Source organism: Schistocerca piceifrons, chromosome 8 (genome assembly GCF_021461385.2).
Source record: "Schistocerca piceifrons isolate TAMUIC-IGC-003096 chromosome 8, iqSchPice1.1, whole genome shotgun sequence".
Lineage (NCBI taxonomy): Eukaryota > Metazoa > Arthropoda > Insecta > Orthoptera > Acrididae > Schistocerca > Schistocerca piceifrons.
The window spans coordinates 360708960-360730995 of NC_060145.1; the positions used below are offsets into that span (position 1 = coordinate 360708960).

At 40.1% G+C, this 22036-nt stretch overlaps 1 protein-coding gene across 1 annotated transcript in view; it reads right to left on the reverse strand.

The window, feature by feature from the left end:
* Positions 1-1889, reverse strand: part of LOC124712352 (putative ammonium transporter sll0108) — a 99954-nt gene extending 98065 nt beyond the window's left edge. Inside the window, exon 1 of the mRNA XM_047242646.1 lies at positions 1833-1889. Coding sequence (XP_047098602.1) covers positions 1833-1889 — 57 coding nt within the window. The remainder of the gene's footprint in view (positions 1-1832) is intronic.
* Positions 1890-22036: the final 20147 nt, after the last annotated feature.

The following is a 22036-nucleotide window of genomic DNA, read 5'->3' on the forward strand; positions in this document are numbered from 1 at the left end:
CATACCTCAGGAGAACCGTACGGGAACAGGAAACTATTTATTCACAACCGATACAAAAGAGTTACATGTTTGCACCTTTGAAGTAGTCACCAGCGTTGTGTAGAACCCTTTGCCAGCGATGTGGAAGGCGTAGTATACCGTTGGCAGAGCCTGTTCTGTTGATGATGCGAATGGAGCGGTCTACTGCTTGTTAGAATCTCTGGAACAGATAAGCGAATGCCACGAAGTGGTTCCTTCATCTTCGGAATCAAATCCAAGTCACAAGAACTTAAGTCCCGGGAGTATGGTGTATGGTACAGTACTTCCCAGTCCCATCGACAGAACAGAGGAGCCACAGCTTTCGCTGTATGCGAACGCGCATTGTCGTGCAAAATGATGGATGGGTTGCGCAGAAAGTGTCACCGCAACTTCGCAGAGCTGGTCGCAGGGGATGCTCCAAAAACGAACAGTAATACTGTGCACTGACGGTCTGCTGTGGAAGAACGTAATGCGTTAGGACAACACCATTACAGTCGTACACGAGAATCACCATAACTTTCGACTGTTCCATTCGCACCATCAACAGAACAGGCTCTGCTAACGGTATACTACGCCTTGCACATCGCTGGCAACGAGTTCTACACAACGCTGGTGATTACTTTGAAGGACAGTAACAGGTGCAAACATGTAACTCTTTTGTATTGGTTGTGAATAGCCACTACTGAAATTCCAAGCCTCGTTTAATCTGTGGCCGCGGGATCGGCTGCAGTCCATCACCAGCAATGGTGGGTGAAGTTTTGACAATGCCAGACACTCATGCTGGCGAAACGTCAGAAAAATTATTATCTGTTGTTTATATAGATAGTGTCTGTTCTTTAGAACATGTCGCGGTCGCTTTAACCACTTCGACTATCCGAACACGCTCCCTGTCCATCCCAAATCCGCACATGTCCCACGCTACAGACGTAGTGTCCCATCTCTATTATCTTCACTGCACGCATCCTCACCAGATTCCCGGAAAAGGTGGAACTAAGAGACCATCCGCACTGAAGGTATCATTGCTTGCCGTCAAGGTGTATGTATTTATATATGTATTGTCTGTTCTTTATCATACAGCGCCATACGTTTATATATACACGGTGAGCATAAAGGGTTGACCTGATTATAACAATTTTTATAGAATAACCATTTGACATTATAATTTACATTTGATGCCGTTACATAGATTAGTGTTACTAGGTTTTTTTTAAGCCCCCTTACGTTAGTAAACCTCAACGTGTGCTCCCTTGGTAGCTCGGAGAATGTCGAGGTGGTATTCCAGTTCCCGCCAGGTGTTTCGTAACATGTGTTCTGTCACAATACCCACAGCAGCCTGTAACCTAGCCTTCAGTTCGTCGACATCAGCAACTGGTGTGACGAAGACTCTGCCCTTGATATAGCCCCAGAAAAAAAATTCAAGGGGCATAATGTCCGGATAGATGGATTGGAAGGAACGGTCCAACACCCTGGGCACCCTGCTCTCCAGACGGTACGCTCCTTGACTTTTTTCCTGGGGCTATATCAAGGACAGAGTCTTCGTCACATCAGTTGCTGACGTCGACAAACTGAAGGCTAGGTTACAGGCTGCTGTGGGTACTGTGACAGAACACATGTCACGAAACACTTGAAGGGAACTGGAATACCACCTCGACATTCTCCGAGCTACCAAGGGAGCACATATTGAGGTTTACTAACGTAAGTGGTCTTAAAAAACTGGTAACACTAACCGATGTAACTGTATCAAATGTAACTTATTATGTCAAACGGTTATTCTGTTATAAATTTTTATAATCACGCCAAGTCTTTGTGCTCACCCTGTATTTGGTATCCAAAGTCCTGCACTCCATACCACCAATTTTGTTGTCACTCATTGTCATACAGAAAACGTCTTGCAAATGTGACAGTGTAATTCTCTGACTAAGAAATTATTTACGGAGTTGTGAACTGTTTAGAGATACACATGTAAGGCGACAGACAACAGGTGTCGGGAATAATGTTGCAAACGCCTGTCAGTTTTGTGCAGGATAAACACAATGAATATACAAACCACACAGTATATTTTTGGACTGAATTTTCTGTTACTATTTGCAGGAATAAAGTTACTAGTGATTGTGCCTACATCTACGTACATACTTCTCAAGCTACCATATGGTGCGTGGCGGACGGTACCCGGTACCACTACTATCCATTTCTTTTCCTATTCCGCTCGCAAATATAGCGAGCGAAAAACGATAGTCTCTATGCCTCTCTTATCCTTGTGATCCTTGACCGAAATATATGTTGGCGGGAGAAGAATGGTTTCGCAGTCAGATTCAAATTCTGATTCTCAAAATGTTTGCAAAGTGTTCCTGGATAAGAACGTCGCATTCCCTCTAGGGATTCCCGTCAGAGTTTCCAAAGGATCTCCGTAATACTTGGATGTTGACGAACAAATCCAGCACCCAGTCCCTGAACTGCCTCGATGTCTTCCTTTAATCCGACGACCTGGTACGGATCCCAAGCACTGATGCAGTACTCAAGAATAGCTGGCACTAGTATTCTGTACGCGTTCTCCCTTAGAGTTGAACCACACTGTCCTAAAATTCTCGCAATAAACCGAAGTTGACCATTCACCATCGCTACAACTGGCGTTACGAGCTCGTTACATGCATATCGCTTTGCAACGTTAAGCCTGGACATTTCATCAACGTGACTCTGGGAAGCAATACTAACGCGGTATTCGAGTATTAGGGGTTCGTTTTCCCTACTCATTAGCGTAACCTTTAATTATACGAGATTTAGAGATAGCTGTCATTCATGACATCAACTAGAAATTGTGTCTTGTATCCTCCTACAGTCTCTCAACGACGACATCTCGTCGTTTTCCGCAGCATCATCCACAACACGGCAGATTGCTGCTCAGTTTGTCCGCCACGTCAGTTATGTACATGGAGCTGATAAACCATCGCCGTAGAAGACAATTTACTGGGTTTCTATTACTTAAGAACTCTTCGAGTAACTGACATATCTGGTAGAGCCTATTCCGTATGCTCGTACCTTTGTTAACAGTCTGCATTGGGGAACCGTATCAAATACTTTCGGAAATCTAGGAATGCGGAAGCAGCCTGTTATCCTTCATCCATGATTCGCAGAATATCGTATGAGAAAAGGGCAAGGTGAGTTTCGCAGGAGCGATGCTTTCTAAAAACGTGCTGATTTGTGGACATAAGCTCTTCTGTTTCAAGGAAAATCGTTATATTGGAACTGAGAAGACGTTCGAGAATTCTGAAGCAAAGTGATTTTAAGGATATTGGTCTGGAAGTGGTGGGTCCGCTCTTTTATCCTTCTTGCATACAGGAGTCAGCTGCATTTTTCTCCAGTCGCTTGGGAATTTGTGCTGGGTGACAGATTCGCGGTAAATGCAAGCTAAGAAAAGGGCCAATGCCACAGACTACTCGCTGTAAAACTGAATTGAGTTTTCATCGTGATGTGGTGACTTATTTGTTTTCAACTCTTTCGGCTACTTCTCTACGCTAAGGACGATTATTACCTTACGCTCCAAACGGGAGTCTGTGCGACGGTCAAACGACGGTATGCATGTACGATCGTCTTGTATGAAAGATTTCTTAAGTTCGAATTTTAAAACTTTAGCTCTCTTTTTGGGGTAGAGTTGGATTTTATTAAATGAAGATGTTCTGACTTTTATTGATGACTACAATAGTATTACCTCTCGTCTTCGTGGAACTCGACAGCAGAGTTGTTCTACGTCGCAAAAAAAGATGTGGTTTCAGTGCTACTGGTTCATTTCTGCGCTTCAGATCTTCACCAGCAGCAAACGCCATGGGTTCACACATTGGTCGCAGCGGTACGCAAGACGACAGAAATAACTTGACCCGTACTTACACGAACGGCCCGTGTTCGTCAAATACTAACAAATAGTTAAGCGCCCGCTACTTCGCTCATGTGGACAGTACGACCTGCAGAGCTTTTTTCTTTTCATTTAATCGTATTGTTATGTTGTTCACAAACTGGAACAGTTACTAAGCTTTTCACTCTAATCAAGGCCATACAAACATGATCTTTTCCAAAATATACTTCACACCAAAAAGAGTTTCTGATAGATGGAGTCCGAAGAGACCCTAACAAATATTTCTTTATATCTAAACGAGAAGTGAAATACGAATTTTCACAAATTTAGCTTTAAAATTCTTTTATGTAGCAAAATATTTTCTTAAAAATTTTCATCCCCTATTGCAGTCTCTTAGGGTTTGAATTTCCAGAAACACGTATTTCTTTTATTCCTAATCGAGAAGTCAAATACTAGTTGTCATAGATGTAGTCTTAAAAATCCTTTAGTAGTTCTTTAGTTATTATTTACTTTCAAACAGACTTTCACCCACTATTTTACCCCGTTCATAGGTAAATTTGCAAAAATGGTGAAACATGTATTTTTTTTATTTTCTGACTGAAAAACCAAGTACCATTTTTCGTAGCTACAGCTTCAAAAATTCCTTAATAACGACATACTTTCAGCAAGCCTTTCATCCCCCATTCACTCTCTTAGGAGAGGAATTACGGACTGTACTTTCCTAAACGATGCCTACAGTATAAGATCCACATCCTCTCCAAACTTCCAGTTTCTATACTTAGTAGTTTGGGCTGGGCGATGATGCGTTAACGAATCCCTGTGACCATATTTCGCCCTCTTAGGAGTTGAATTCAGAAGCAATGAGACACATATTTTTTCATCCCTAACCGAGAAGCTGAACATCGGTTTTCAAAGATTTAGCTTTAAGAATGCTTTCGCAATGAAATCTTTTCATAAAATGTTTCACCCCTATTTCACTCGCTTAAAGACTGAATTCCCAAAAGCAGTGACATGCGTATGCTTTATTTGTAACAGAGAAGCTAAATACAAATTTTAATGCTTGCACAATGAAATATTTCCATAAAAACTTCCATCCCCCGTTTCACCCCTGTAGGGGTTGAATTTCCAAATACATCGAAACACATAGTTTTTAATTTCTAACTGTTGTTGTTGTTGTTGTGGTCTTCAGTCCTGAGACTGGTTTGATGCAGCTCTGCATGCTAATGTATCCTGTGCAAGCTCCTTCATCTCCCAGTACCTACTGCAACCTACATTCTTCTGAATCTGATTAGTGTATTCATCTCTTGGTCTCCCTCTACGATTTTTACCCTCCACGCTGCCCTCCAATGCTAAATTTGTGACCCTTTGATGCCTCAGAACATGTCGTACCAACCGATCCCTTCTTCTGGTCAAGTTGTGCCACAAACTTCTCTTCTCCCCAATCTTATTCAATACCTCCTCATTAGTTACGTGATCTACCCACCTAATTTTCAACATTCGTCTGTAGCACCACATCTCGAAAGCTTCTATTCTCCTCTTGTCCAAACTATTTATTGTCCATGTTTCACTTCCATATATGGCTACACTCCATACAAATACTTTCAGAAACGACTTCCTGACATTTAAATCTATACTTGATGTTAACAAATTTCTCTTCTTCAGAAACGCTTTCCTTGCCATTGCCAGTCTACATTTTATATCCTCTCTACTTCGACCATCATCAGTTATTTTGCTCACCAAATAGCAAAACTCATTTACTACTTTAAGTGTCTCATTTCCTAATCTAATTCCCTCAGCATCACCCGAATTAATTCGACTTCATTCCATTATCCTCGTTTTGCTTTTGTTGATGTTCATCTTATATCCTCCTTTCAAGACACTGTCCATTCCGTTCAACTGCTCTTCCAAGTCCTTTGCTGTCTCTGACAGAATTACAATGTCATCGGCAAACCTCAAAGCTTTTATTTCTTCTCCATGGATTTTAATACCTACTTCGAATTTTTCTTTTGTTTCCTTTACTGCTTGCTCAATATACAGATTGAATAACATCAGGGAGAGGCTACAACCCTGTCTCACTCCCTTCCCAACCACTGCTTTCCTTTCATGTCCCTCGACTCATAACTGCCATCTGGTTTCTGTACAAATTGTAAATAGCCTTTCGCTCCCTGTATTTTACCCCTGCCACCTTTAGAATATGAAAGAGAGTATTCCAGTCAACATTGTCAAAAGGTTTCTCTAAGTCTACAAATGCTAGAAACGTAGGTTTGCCTTTCCTTAATCTTTCTTCTAAGATAAGTCGTAAGGTCAGTATTGCCTCACGTGTTCCAAGATTTCTACGGAATCCAAACTGATCTTCCCCGAGGTCGGCTTCTACCAGTTTTTCCATTCGTCTGTAAATAATTCGTGTTAGTATTTTGCAGCTGTGACTTATTAAACTGATAGTTCGGTAATTTTCACATCTGTCAACACCTGCTTTCTTTGGGATTGGAATTATTATATTCTTCTTGAAGTGTGAGGGTATTTCGCCTGTCTCGTACATCTTGCTCACCATATGGTAGAGTTTTGTCAGGACTGGCTCTCCCAAAGCCGTCAGTAGTTCTAGTTGTCTACTCCCGGGGCCTTGTTTCGACTCAGGTCTTTCAGTGCTCTGTCTAACTCTTCACGCAGTATCGTATCTCCCATTTCATCTTAATCTACATCCTCCTCCATTTCCATAATATTGTCCTCAAGTACATCGCCCTTGTATAGACCCTCTATATACTCGTTCCACCTTTCTGCTTTCCCCTCTTTGCTTAGAACTGGGTTTCCATCTGAGCTCTTGATATTCATACAAGTGGCTCTCTTTTCTCCAAAGGTCTCTTTAATTTTCCTGTAGGCTGTATCTATCTTACCCCTAGTGAGATAGGCCTCTACATCCTTACATTTGTCCTCTAGCCACCCCTGCTTAGCCATTTTGCACTTCCTGTCGATCTCATTTTTGAGACGTTTGTATTCCTTTTTGCCTGCTTCATTTACTGCATTTTTATATTTTCTCCTTTCATCAATTAAATTCAATACTTCTTCTGTTACCTAAGGATTTCTACTAGCCCTCGTCTTTTTACCTAGTTGATCCTCTGCTGCCTTCACTACTCCATCCCTCAGAGCTACCCATTCGTCTTCTACTGTATTTCTTTCCCTCATTCCTGTCAATTGTTCCCTTATGCTGTTCCTGAAACTCTGTACAACCTCTGGTTTACTCAGTTTATCCAGGTCCCATCTCCTTAAATTCCCACCTTTTTGCAATTTCTTCAGTTTTAATCTATAGTTCATAACCAATAGATTGTGGTCAGAGACCACATCAGCCCCTGGAAATGTCTTACAATTTAAAACCTGGTTCCTAAATCCCTCTCTTACCATTATGTAGTCTATCTGATACCTTTTAGTATCTCCTGGATTCTTCCATGTATACAACCTTCTTTTATGATTCTTGAACCAGGTGTTAGCTATGATTAAGTTATGTTCCGTGCAAAATTCTACCAGACGGTTTCCTCTTTCATTTCTCTTCCCCAATCCATATTCCCCTTCTATGTTTCCTTCTCTCCCTTTTCCTACTGTCGAATTACAGTCACCCATGACTATTAAATTGTCTCCCTTCACTACCTGAATAATTTCTTTTATCTCAACGTACATTTCTTCAATTTCTTCGTCATCTGCAGAGCTAGTTGGCATATACACTTGTACTATTGCAGTAGGCATGGGCTTCGTATCTACCTTGGCCACAATAATGCGTTCACTATGCTGTTTGTAGTAGCTTACCCGCATTCCTATTTTCCTATTCATTATTAAACCTACACCTGCATTACCCCTATTCGATTTTGTATTTATAACCCTGTATTCACCTGACCAGAAGTCTTGTTCCTCCTGCCACCGAACTTCACTAATTCCCACTATATCTAACTTCAACCTATCCATTTCCCTTTTTAAATTTTCTAACCTACCTGCCCGATTAAGGGATCTGACATTCCACGCTCCGATCCGTAGAATGCCAGTTTTCTTTCTCCTGATAACGACGTCCTCTGGAGTAGTCCCCGCCCGGAGATCCGAATGGGGGACTATTTTACCTCCGGAATATTTTACCCAAGAGGACGCCATCATCATTTAACCATACAGAAAAGCTGCATGCCCTCGGGAAAAATTACGGCTGTAGTTTCCCCTTACTTTCAGCCGTTCGCAGTACCACAACAGCAAGGCCGTTTTGGTTAATGTTACAAGACCAGATCAGTCAATCATCCAGACTGTTGCCCCTGGAACTACTGAAAAGGCTGCTGCCCCTCTTCAGGAACCACACGTTTGTCTGGCCTCTCAACAGATACCCCTCCGTTGTGGTTGCACCTACGGTACGGCTATCTGTATCGTTGAGGCACGCAAGCCTCCCCACCAACGGCAAGGTCCATGGTTCAGGCGGGGAGGGGGGAAGGGGAGGGGGTGTTGCGAAATTTCTATCTGAGAAGACAAATTTAAATTTTCATAGATTTAGCTTCAAAAATGCTTTCATAATAAAATATTTTCATAAAAAATCTCAAGTCCTATTCAGCCCCTTAGGCGTTCAATTTCCACAAACAATGAAACATTTTTTATCTGTAACCAAAAAGTGAAACACCGATGTTGATAGCTGTAGCTTCAAAAATAATGTAGTAGTTCTTTAATGATGATATATTTTCAAAAAGAGGTTTCACCTACTAATTCACCCCCATTGGGTTAAAGTTCCAAAAATGCTGAAGCACTCGTTTCTTTATTTCTGCACTAGAACCACTTTTAGTAGGTCTAGATTCAAAATTGTCTTAATAGCGATAACTTTGCAAAAGAACCCTTCGTCCGCTATTTCACTCTCTTAGGGTTGGAATTTCGAAAGATACCTCCTTAAACGACGCCTGCAGCATAAGATGTACATGTTTTCCAGATTTCAAGTTTCTATCTTTAGCGGTTTGGGCTGGGCGATGATGGGTCAGTCAGACAGACATTGCCTTTTATATGTAGAGATTACTGTGCCTACAATGCATGTTCCTTGCCACTCGCTTACATTATTTGTAGCTAGTTTACATTGAATATGGATTGTTTTAGTTTTGTTTCGTAGTGCAAAACTAATTAAACACGTAGAGAAATCAGTTTAAAATAAATTTCAAGATCACGAATTTATTGCTGTCTGAATTTAGCTCCGTCGTGGAGTTAAGACGAGGTACTGACAGGGGACAGGGAACAGGATCTTTACCCCCCTCTGCACCAAACGGTGTTAGATTTTTACAAACACCTTTGAGCATGAGACCTAATGAGATGTAAAAAAAAAAGAGAAAGGGAGAGAGAGAGAGAGAGAGAGAGAGAGAGAGAGACACCGCTCGCTCCCGAGATCAGTAAAACATAGTGTCTAACAGTGGCAGCAGTCTATAAATGATGCGGTTAATAAAGCTCTTCAGATGATTCAAAATTCGACTCCGTAATATGCAGTTACGCCCATGATTAACACAGCGGGTGCATTCGATAATCTCCCAGGGTCTCTGCAAGATTATTGTAGTGGACGTAGCGTCCAGTGGCTTGCGGTGCAGAACAAGATAAGCAGTAAAAATTACTACAACCTGTCATAAGTTTTACTGTTTGGGTTGTGCTCAAGACTCCATAAGTGGTCCACTGTTCTGAGATCTTAGTACTGAGAACCAATTGCATCTGTTAGATACGGCAGATACTGTTGAAGATGTTGTTGCATTGGCTAATCACACTGAAGTAGTAGTGTCTATGCACCCAAGGACAAGACTTGTGGAAAAGACGAATTACCTGCTTGTTAAATGCAGTTGTGGCGCACAATCAACAAACTTGCTATAGCTGTTCCTAAAACCACCTATACACTTCTGAAGGAACAACTTTCTCTCTCCACAAATGTGTCTGTGAATCTTGACAGAATCCCTATAAAACGCAGGACTGTTGGCCGGTATCTAACCACTCTTATAGGCGAGAAAAGAAACTCTCTAGAACATGTCAAACTGTTTTTCAGAAGGCTGCCGTTGATGATACTGCTGACTGTAAATTACCGTTGCATGTGGCACAGTCATATCAAGAACCTAAGGTAAACGCTAGTCTGGGCTTCGTTGCCAGCTGCCAGCGACTGGGCACATCGCCTTCAACTGGAGAGCTACAGAACAGTACTGCTCGAATTCAGCGGAGCTTACTGCTGAGGCTGAATGGCAACTTTCGCAGTGCATCTGAGGAGAGTTTACTGGTGATTATCACGAAATGTCCGCTTGACAGTTTGGTACGTCACAAGGTAGTGTTGTATAGGTTGGTGTGTGAGCAGTATTATTATCTGTGTGAGATCACGGGGGCTCATTTTACTGATAAAAGACACTTAGGAGCATGGAAGTTAGATGAATGGCAGTCTGAAAAATGTTCTAATGTGTGTGAAATCTTATGGGACTTAACTGCTAAGGTCATCAGTCCCTAAGCTTACACACTACTTAACCTAAATTATCCTAAGGACAAACACACACACCCATGCCCGAGGGAGGTCTCGAACCTCCGCCGGGACCAGCCGCACAGTCCATGACTGCAACGCCCCAGACCGCTCGGCTAATCCCGAGCGGCTGACAGTCTGATTGATGTTCTAGAAGCACTACAAGGCGGATATACAGCGTATCGCCCAGCATTAGGAATAGGCTCAAATAACGCGACTGTGCTCGTACTCGAGATATGGTATACCTAATAACACCTCATGGTCCATATCGCAATAATTTGTGTCGAATGGGATGCAGTAACGCAGCAGTCTGTGAATGTGGGGAGGAAGATTCCTCTGATTACGTCGTGTTCTGTTGCTCCCTTTTCGAAGTAGAGAGAGAATGCAGACGATTAGACTGCGATCTGAAAGCGAGCAAAACTTATGGACTGCGCCACCGCAATTGCTCAACTCTCAGTCTATAAGATATCAAAAGAACGTCAAAATACCACCAGAAGCACAAGAAGTGTTTCCACCATTATAGAGTATGAAGGGTACAAAGAAATGTAATGAAGAGAAACTTTATAATGCAATGCATGTACCAATGTGAGCAATGTAGAACAGTGTTGCAGCAATAGTTCTAGGAGTACGTATAGTTGTAGTTAACTGGTAAACCTCGAGTTCTATTGAGGCTGCAGGTTACAGATCTAGTAATATGAACGGGGAATTATTCACATGGAACTTTAGTTAACTCCTTTAATTTCATTTTGTTACCCTTTGACTGCACCGTATTTCCACTAGTCATTATTATTTCTGTATTAGCATCAACAATGATTTCTAGTAAAATAATTTATAGATATATCCATATTATGAACATGTATGTACGTATGTTCTACACCTTCTCTTAAACTAATGGGCCGATTTCAACCAAACTTTGTACACGTACTACTTATTGCCTGGAAAGAATCACTGTGGGGCCAATATCCACCTGCCTATAAAAAAAGGGGGAAGGGGGGCGGGGAGGGGGGGTTTGGGGAGGCGTGAGAAAGGAGTATAGCCCGTGCCTCGCAAATACCGAGACTTTTATTCATCCAGTATTTGAGAATGGAAGGACTTAGTGAATTGAAACAAACTTTTCATATAATTTCAAACCTTCACGAAGCTTTTCTTACTGACAATCCCCGTAAAAAAATGAAAGCAAGTATATCGCTTACTATATTTCGCTGTTCATGCAGCAATAAAACTGCTACATCAGGCATGACGTTTTAATTTATTACTTCTTGACGACTAATTGTATTCGCGAGACATTTTCAGACAGTATTCACATATACCAATAGACGTACCTGCAAAATTATAGCATTGTACGACATACATATCAGGAAGTATGACTCACAAACACTGATATGCGTGAAAAACTGTCGCATCATGCACGACGTTTAAATTTATTAGTTCTTTTCCACTAACTCCATTCGCAACACATTTCGCAGACAGTTTCCATATATTCCGCTGAATGTACCTGCAGAATTGATATTCCTGTACGACGCAAAGTTTGGGAGTTATGGCATTATAAACATTGAGCTGCGTGAAAACGAAACTATGAGACGAAATTACCTAGCAATGAAGATGAACTACAAATACGTTTTAAATATGTTAATTATGTGAGAAATAAATGTGAGACTTGCATGTACCTAAACCTCTAGGTCGCTTTCAACTGAACTTGGTACGCATATTAATTACAATCTGGAAAGAAATACTGTGGGCGTAGGAACCAGCAATCTCCTGTTCGGATAGGGATGGTATCGTAGAGGGAGAAGGGGGTAAGAGGACGGGGACAGACATAGAGGGGGAAGGTGCAGATTGACACATACAGGTGGGAGGAGGAGATGGACGGTGACAGGGAAGAGGTGGAGATGGACAAGGAGAGGAGGGTGTTGGAGATGGACAAGGAAGGAAAAGAGGAACAGATGGCTATAGAGAAGGAGAAGGAGGAAGTAGACAGAGAGAGGCGGAATGAAGATATAGGCTAATAGAAGATTGAAATCAATACAGACTGGGCAACGCTGGGCACTCAGGTAGTTGTAATGTAAAACACTGGATGCAAACGATGAGTGTTGAATGTATAGGATCTGTTTAGAGGTTCCAGATAACAAGTGTAAAATTCATTGCAATAAATTGAACTGAAATGAAAGGTGGAACCTCACTCTGCTGTGGGATTCAAGGCCAGAGAACAACGAGACACAAGGGTACGGCTGGGCAACATTCAGCTTGCAAATACTGGAAGGGATCTCCACAGCGAGCTATTGTCGACTTCATAAAAGACCTGCGTTGCAGGACGTATCAGATATTAAACTGAAAACAGACTTTTTGATGCTGAGTTAATATTTAAGGGGTGGGAAGGGTAATGCCAGCCGGAAATTGCTTATGTCCCTTAAATTATTGTTAACTTACATGAAAGTGATGCTTGCTCAAAATGTTTGTAGCTGTATTTGAGAAAAAGTTGCGGGATATTTCCCTATCTGTATTCTGAAAGTTGCTGTATGGTTACATATAGACTGGGGAACGAAAAACAGAATGCGTAATAGGTAGAAAATTAAATGGGAACACGAAAAATTTCGATCATAAAAATTTGGTGCCTTATTATTATAAAAATTTCATAATCATACTGATCATTCTTATTACTGCAGTTGCGTATATTTATATAAAAGCTTATGTGTATAAATGTATTTCCACTTAATTTCTTATTAATAAATTTTAATGTAGGGAACGTCGCGGAACACAGGACGAAATGTCAGTTTCAATTATTGTTAATTTTCATGTATGAGGTAGAGCTATCAACAGACGACAGACCTTTTACCATTACGAAAGTTTGTGTCAAGTGACACTTTACAGTCTAGTTGAAATTCAAATAATGAGTAGTCTGAAGACAAGTGCTCATAATGGTATGATAACATATTTAAATATTTTCATTTGTTGTTTAATAAATTCGCATACAGACGTCGTGCTTCAACAACCGAAGCTCGAAACAAATGTAATTGTCGAACAGTATTCATATACTTAGTGCACGTTAAATGCGAGTTCAATGTATTCTGAGAATTAAATTCGAATGAATTTGCAAGACATACTAAAATACTCACAAACACGATTGAAATGGGACTGGACCAGACGACCCTCAAATTCCGCGACAGCAACGCTAGCCAGAGACCACGAAGATCGCTTACCTTAGATACGACCACTTCCTTTTGGCACTATGCTTTGTCTAGAGACATTTTAAAGTCTGAGGAGAGTCCAGACACCGTATTTCTTTTGTTAATTAGTGAATTATACGCGTGTTTCGTTGATCACATTTGTGAAAATTCGCTAAGATGTGGAACACAGTATATTTACAAATATACATTTTTTCAGTGAAAATATGGGTACAGGCCAATGATTTACGTAACTAGATTTTTACTTTTATTTTAATCTACAACAAAATTTCATAAACGTGATTCAACCACAAATACTACAAATTTAGAAAATCATCTGTGTGGATGGAGAACTTGTCAAATCAACTACAGTAGTCAGCAAAATATAATGCCATAAAAATTTTCTTCTCACTTGCGAAATAGTGGAATCACCATTCACTACGTTGTTAGGTCACTACTATTCTTAACAGATATGAAAATTGTTTAAGAAATAATTTCCACATTTCGTCTAAATCGAACAATGACGAGTGCTGTGATAATAAATCGAGAATTGACACAACTTGTTTCTTGTCCCACTCATGTCCTGTCCGAGTTAACATTACGTCCCTAATGTTCTCGACGTCGACGGGTCGACAAGACTTTTTTCTTCTTTGTCTTGAGAGTGATGTAGCTGTAACTGTGAGCGTGCTAATACTGCTGTGTTTACTACATTACGTTACTGTTAATGTTCCGCTGATGTCAAGGTTATCAGAGACCAAACAAGCTCAAATTTTGATGTGACTGATCATTTGTTGCTGCTGAGGAACTTTGAACGGTATGGTGCAAGAGGCGTGCCAAATCAATGGATTAAATCATATTTGGACCACCTAACATAATTGACGTAAAGTACACGGAAGGAAATTAACTCCATGAACACCTTTCAGAACCGTGTGGACCAAGCCACGGTGGTCCACAGGTCTCAATTTCTTTGTTTGGTATACATTTTCACGTTGGGGATTCAGAAACAGTACTGTTTGCAGATGAAACCTATCTACTGACTGAACGAAATAAAGAAGAAGATCTTACTGCATCTTCAAAAGGTATTACGAAAAAACTGCCCGCACGGTATACCAAAAACAAGCTAATAGTTAAAGTCAAGAAACCAGTCCTAATGAACTTCCAAATAGATCAAAACAAAAATGCACCGCAACCAATAATATGTAGGGATAACCAAAACATTTGTGCTCTTATTGAAACTAAATTTCTTAGGATTCATGTTCAAAAACATCTTAAATGAAACTATCACATCACTTTCCTAAATTCAAAGCTAGCAAAACTGAGATTTATGGAAGGACCAGTTTGAAATAACACTAGTGCAGAACCAATTATTACAGTATACTTCGTTCGTGTACATTCATCACTAAAATACGGTATCATTTTCTGGGGAAATATGCACCAGACCAAAAACGTTCTCGGGAAACAATTACAAGAATAATGAAACAAGCAAGCAGCTGTGCAAATCTTTTTTTTAAAGAACCAAAAATGTCACCCCTTCCCCGAATTTATAATTTGGAAATAGTTATGCGTGTCAGAAAAAGTATACTGAAAAGAGGACGACATTTTCCTGAAAACAGATCTGTCTACGATTACAGCGCCAAGTCAGATTGACATACATATTGCTCGTTGTAACATTTCATTACGCCAAGAAGTATATCAAAATGGCTCTGAACACTATGCGACTTAACTTCTGAGGTCATCAGTCGCCTAGAACTTAGAACTAATTAAAACGAACCAACCTAAGAACATCACACACATCCATGCCCGAGGCAGGATTCGAACCTGAGACCGTAGCGGTCACTCGGCTTCAGACTGTAGCGCCCAGAGCCGCACGGCTACTCCGGCCGGCGAAGTATATCATGCAGGAACAAAACTATCCAAGACATTATCAAGGCGTAAAACATCACTTCCTGAACCGTAAACTTCAAAAAATCTGTCTACCTTCTGCAAAACTATTTTTATTCGCTTTCGCAGTATCTCACATATGAAAATATTTAACTCACACTTTTAATTGTTGAAATAAGTTCTAAGATTAAGGTATATAGTGGAATTAGTAATTATTCATTGTATGTATCTTATTTGTTATAGAAATTTAAATGACATGTTTGATGATTGTAAAACCAACAGCTAAAATGAATTTTCTGCCCAATAACTTGTGTACAATATTTGTTCTATACAGGAGATTTATACGGAACATAAATGAACAAATTACATTGCACAAAGACGTCGGAGGAAATCGGTGGAAGCCTAACCAAAGCCGGCCAGAGTGGCCGAGCGGTTCTAGGAGCTACAGTCTGGAACCGGGCGACCGCTACGGTCGCAGGTTAGAATCCTCCCTCGGGCATGGATGTGTGTGATGACCTTAGGTTAGTTCGGTTTCAGTTGTTGTAAGTTCTAGGGGACTGATGACCTCAGAAGTTAAGTCCCATAGTGCTCAGAGCCATTTGAACCATTTTGAACCTGATCAGAGAAACCAATCTAATATTAATTCAAATGAATTAAGGGGACTGGGAAAATTAGATTGAGAGCCCAATTGCTAACTTGAATTTCATTCCTCCTGCATACATGTCTAGTACATTAGCTCATGACGAGTCCTGGCTCGATCAATGCCTTTATTATCATTACTATTATTAGTGAGCATGTACGAATATCTTGAACTTTTATTTGAATTATAATACTGTTTTTAGTGTTAGCCTAATGAAGGATCCCAAGTTAGACGTCAGAGATGGCGTAAAATAAATGGTTAAATGAAATGCTTAACCATACAAACTGAAACACCTATTTTAAACAAAATGAAAGATGCTACAGAAATTCATTTGTGTGGGAACAAAAAATAACCAAGAAAATACAAGGAAGGAACACAGGGACTAGGAGCTACTTAGGACCTTTAAAAGTATATCAGCATTTATGCGGACCTTAAAAGACTCAGGTTAAAATTCTATGTGCATATTGAAAAAATGAAACCAATCATATCAACAAGACAAGTTGTGGATTTTTATGAGAACTCAAAATACAGACAATAAAACGGATCTGAGCAGTTAAAGAAGGGCTGAAGGTAGTAGGACTAACATAGTTTTTTTTAGCCACACGTAAAACCCAAGAGGACTGCAATATATTGGGCTGATGATAGGACAAACGGTCCATTGGGAGTGAATGAAATATGAAAACAAGCAGGGCTTAAAGACAACTTTGAAATGCCTTTTTGTTGCGGCTCAAAAAGGGTCATTATATATGGAATAATAATAATAATGTTCGTGGATTTCAAAAAGGTCCTTTATTCTGTTGACAGACAAACTATAGACAAAGTAATCCAAGAATTTGGTCTAAAGTCTAAATTAGCAAATATAGTTGATGAAACTCTTACCGATGTAGTATCTAAAGTGAAAATTATGTGAAGAATAGCTCATCCATTCGAAATAGACACTGATGTGTGGTAAGGTAATGGAATTTCTGCAGAAACAACAAAATTTCCTTCACACATTAAAAATGCACCGAATTTTCTGTAACGGATACTGGCCAAATTGAAAAGTTAAAAAAATTTAAATATTTTTGGCAGATAAGCAAAGAAATTTTTTTGGATAAAACTGCTAAAGGGGGAACGATACATAAAACAGAAAGTGCTTATGGTATAACTGAAGACCTTCACAGCAAAAAAAAGTCCATCTAAATATGTGAAAGCCAGAATGTTTATATTCAAGCAAATGTCTAGTATTAAGCTATATGTTAGAAAAATTAGAAATATCAGGAAGGTGAAACATTGGGAAAATATTAGACCCAACGAAAACTATGGAAGGTTGGTAATTATATAGTAATGATGAAATTTATCGAAAAATGAAAAAAAGAAAATACATCAAACTGAAGACTGGTACTTTCTTGCACTTTTATACCGAATGAGAGACAACATATTAACCAAAAACATCTTAAAATATTTGTGGGATAAGAAGTCAACAACAAATAGGATCCATGAAGTAAAAAAAATGATTTACAAACAAATAAAATAAAAGCTGAGAAAACAACCGACAGAGAAGTGTTAATGCAGAAATTATTGAATGTGAAAGGATACCAAGGTAGGTGAGTGGAGAAAACTAAAGTGGTCAGAAGGCAAAAGAAAAAAACATAGTGCCCAGATGAAAGAGACCTGGAAGAAAAGAAGAGAACAGTGAATAAGGACTTTAAATTGGTCGTGGTATTTAGTTGGCCCACCCGAGAAGAAAAATAACAACAATAATAATAGTAACAATAACAATAACCTTTAACAAGAGTGAACTATGTAAATCTACCTTTTATGCAAGCAGTTTAGTCTGCATTTCAGTTTCTCGATACATTCTCTGGATCACACACACACACACACACACACACACACACACACACACACACAAACACCAAAGACGCACAAATATATAGTGAATAATCGTATGTACAAACCCAACATATATGAAGGCATGAACAGTGCATGTAAAAATTAATAATCCTTGACATATAATTTTCACGCAATCAACAAACTGAAAAATGTCGTTGTGATCATAACATACAGTGATGAGTTTTAACGGATAAAATAACATTTGTACAAATGAGCATATACTAACTAAATCTAAAACCGTTATGATTACACTGCACAGTATGCAGGGCTATCTCTTCGATAAACCTTTGTCCAAGCATCATTACTTACCTCAACCAGGTAAAACCCAATTCTCATTACCAAAATGCATATCGCCAGCAATAAAGTAGAACTTTGGTCAGAATCTCTCACGACCTGTGTTTCGCTCTGACTGTAAGTATCGTGGTACAAGTCCCCTGGATCGTCGAACACATCCGCCATTGAAGATATCAACGATTCAGTGGTGTGAGCAGAACAGTTGAGAAACGCAGAGCGATAAACTGGCGGCAATATCAGCTGTAATTTTCTCTAAGAGTCTATAAGAGCTGGTTAAAAACAGTCAGCAGGCAGTATCAAGCTAGAGACGTATTTGATCCACATGAGTTACAGAATGAAAGGTATTATTTTGAAAGATATCGCGCCTTGTTTTCATCACTCATATACGTATCACATTCTTTCAACAGATGTTGCTTTTCAGATAAAATTGTTCGCTGCAACAAATTAATATTTTCGTACTATGACCAATTTTTATAGCTTACTCTGTTCAACATAAATAGGACAAATTATTTTCCTCGTCCTATGGTTTTCAGTTTTTACTACAGCTGCACCCAATTTGGCGTTAGGTGATTTATGCGCTAATCGGAGTGAATCCTTCATAGCCAAAGAAAACAAATGTCGTCGTCAAACGTGATGCACGAAATTTCTGTACAGCTGGTAGCGTGGAAAATTCAAATAATTAAACAGTACGATTTATGTATATAGATGTTTACTTATTTGTTTGCCGTTTGACGTTGCGCACCATACAGCCATCAATTGCGCAATGAAAAAATAGATTACAAGAGATATAGTTTTTTCCGAGCTTACACACGTGACTATCACAATTAATTTACAAGGATTATGAGCAATTTAAGACGTGTGATGCAAATTACACAAGAGATCGATAATAACCAGAAATCACATATTTAGAGTAGTTTAATAAATGTAGGAGTATATTTAAGATATGGATCTAAAGCTAATTGTTACGGCTAAAACTATGAATATGAAATACAACAAACGAATTTCTATAGAGATTTCAGTCCATTACATAACTGCGTCAATGGAGAATGCTTTTGCAAAAATTACCTTGTCTTAGGTGCAAGATGATGGACACAAAGTTGCAGTTCATTATTCGGGGTACAGTCTGTTCTTGCTCATCACAAAGACGATCTGTCTTTCGAGAGCTTATCCCTAGTCGTATTTACTCTTGTTCGACGGTGGTTCAGGGATTTCCATGTGGTACGCTCTTTTTCTATCCGACAGGTAACGTCTAACTTTCTCTTTAAAGAAGTGCAACTGTCTCACTGTCCACTTCGTCATTCTGGCTGTTGGACGATATTTTATTTGTCAAGAGACTTCTTCTCTTCTTAATCTCTTTTACTGTTGCTAGGGACCATGTAGTGGATACGATACATTGCAGCTGAGTTCGCTTACTTCGTCTTATTCAACATACATTCGTGCTATGGTGGTAATATTTCAGATAATGTTTACTGGTTGTCTTCTGGCTTTGATTTATGTAGGTCACTTGGTGTTGATTAGGATTCATCTACTGTGATGTACAGCTGTGTTGCCTGCGATGAACGATACCTGAAGAAATGGACATTTCCTGTTGCTGGATAGCAAAGGACAAGATACATAGACATTAAGCATTGCCTCAGGCTCTCCATTTTTAGGGAAGATAAATTGGGGCTTAACATTCCGTCGGCGACGAGGCCATTTTGAAATGAAGCACTAGCTCAGACTGATGAGGTACCAGTAAGGAAATCGCTCATGTCTTTTTCAAAGAAACCAACCCAGCATTTTTCTAAATTTTCAAGAAACGTTGGACTTACCTTGTAGTTGTTCGTGCACTAACCTCAGAGGAGACCTGCGGAGATAACAAGGAGGGAAGCAATACAGCAAACAATCAGGAAGTGTAAAATTCAGCTTCAGGAATGGAATGGCGACTCACCTCAAAATATTTGAAGCCTTTTCGTCTTTTTGAACGATACGCATCAAATGTTCAAATATGTGTGAATTCCTAGAGTACAAAACTGCTGATGTTATCGGTCCCTAGACTTACATACTACTTAAACTATCTTATGCTAAGAACAACACACACACCCGTGCCCGAGGGAGGACTCGAACCTCCAGCGGGAGCCGCCGCGCAATCCGTGACATGTCGCCCTAAACCGCGCGGCCACTCCGCACGGCCGATATGCATACAATCGTATTTGGGGAGAAAACAAATATAAGAAATAACAAGGCTACATACAAAAATGTTTATTACGCTACATGTTAAATACATACAGCTACACACACAAAGAATTTACTTTAGTTCAGAACATTCTCAATATGCCGGTCTATACAAAGAACAGGGTCGGATGTCGTCGATTCACAACAGGCGATTCGTTTCTGCAAATTCACTGTGGTGACTTAAGTCAAGGGACAGCTACTTAAGCACATATACAGATGGCGGTAGTATCGCGTATACAAGGTATAAAAGGGCAGTGCATTGACGGAGCTGTCATTGGCGGAGCTGTCGTTAGCGCTCAGATGATTCATGTGAAAAGTTTTACGATGTGATTGCGGCCGCATGAGGGGAATTAAAACACTTTTAACGCGGGATGATAGTTGGAACTAGGCGCATTGGACATTCCGTATCGGAAATCGTTAGGGAGTACAATATTCCGAGGTCCACAGCGTCAAGAGTGTGCCGAGGAAATCAAACTCCAGGCATAACCTCTCACCACGGATAACGCAGTGGCCCACGTCCTTCACCTTCACGTAGAGTTGTCAGTGCTAACAGACAAGCAACACTGCGTGACGTAACAACAGAAATTGATGTGGGATGTATGACGAACGTGTACGTTATAGTGCGGCGAAATCTGGCGTTCATGGACTGTGACAGCAGACGACCGACGCAAGTGTCTTTACTGACAGCACGACATTGCCTCTTCTGGTGTAGTGACGATATCGGTTGGATTCTAGACGACTGGGAAACCTGACCTGGTCAGATGAGTCCCCATTTCAGCTGATAAGAGCTGATGGTAAGTCTCGACTGTGGCGCAGACCCCAAGAAGCCATGGACCCAAGATGTCAACAAGGCACTGTGCAAGCTGGTAGTGGCTGCATTGTGGTGTGGGCTTTATTTACATGGAGTTGACTGGGTCTTCTGGTCCAACTGAACCGATCATTGACTGGAAATACTTATGCTCGGCTACTTGGAGACCATTTTCAACCATTCGTGGGCGTCATGTTTCCAAAGTTCATGCACAAAACCTCGTCTTAGTCGACTTCAGCTACAGTATTTACAAGAATAAGGAATATCAGGACTAACTGCAGAGGAAGAGCGATGATACTTGCTGATATAATTGTTTCATGGCACGTATTATCACACAAAAGTACAAGTTACAGCACTTGCTATTCATACACATATTTACAGATTCACACAGTGCCTCGAAATGCTGGATGGAACTTGGAGGAATATCCTTACCCAGACGCAGCTACCATATGTTACGTGATATGGCATTAAATCTCATAACATTATATAGCGGTATGAAATAACAGGTGACTGTGAAAACAATTGCCAGGACGTTCAAGAATTGTGGAACTTAACGACGTAAAGTCGTCGATAATAAGTTATCTTCTACTTATATTAGCCTTACGGCAGTGGACATGACGATGTGTTCCTCGAATTTGCCTGCTTAACCTAGTAAGCAATTGTAAATCACACAGACGGACAAAATCGTCACCCAGTTGAGATCAAACTGGAAATGACAGCTACTTCGGGTAACAAGCGAGAGAGTAATGGGAAATGCAGAAGAAAAGAGGCAAAAAAGGACGAGTATTAAGCTACTATTATAGTTACAGTTCAAGTAGCT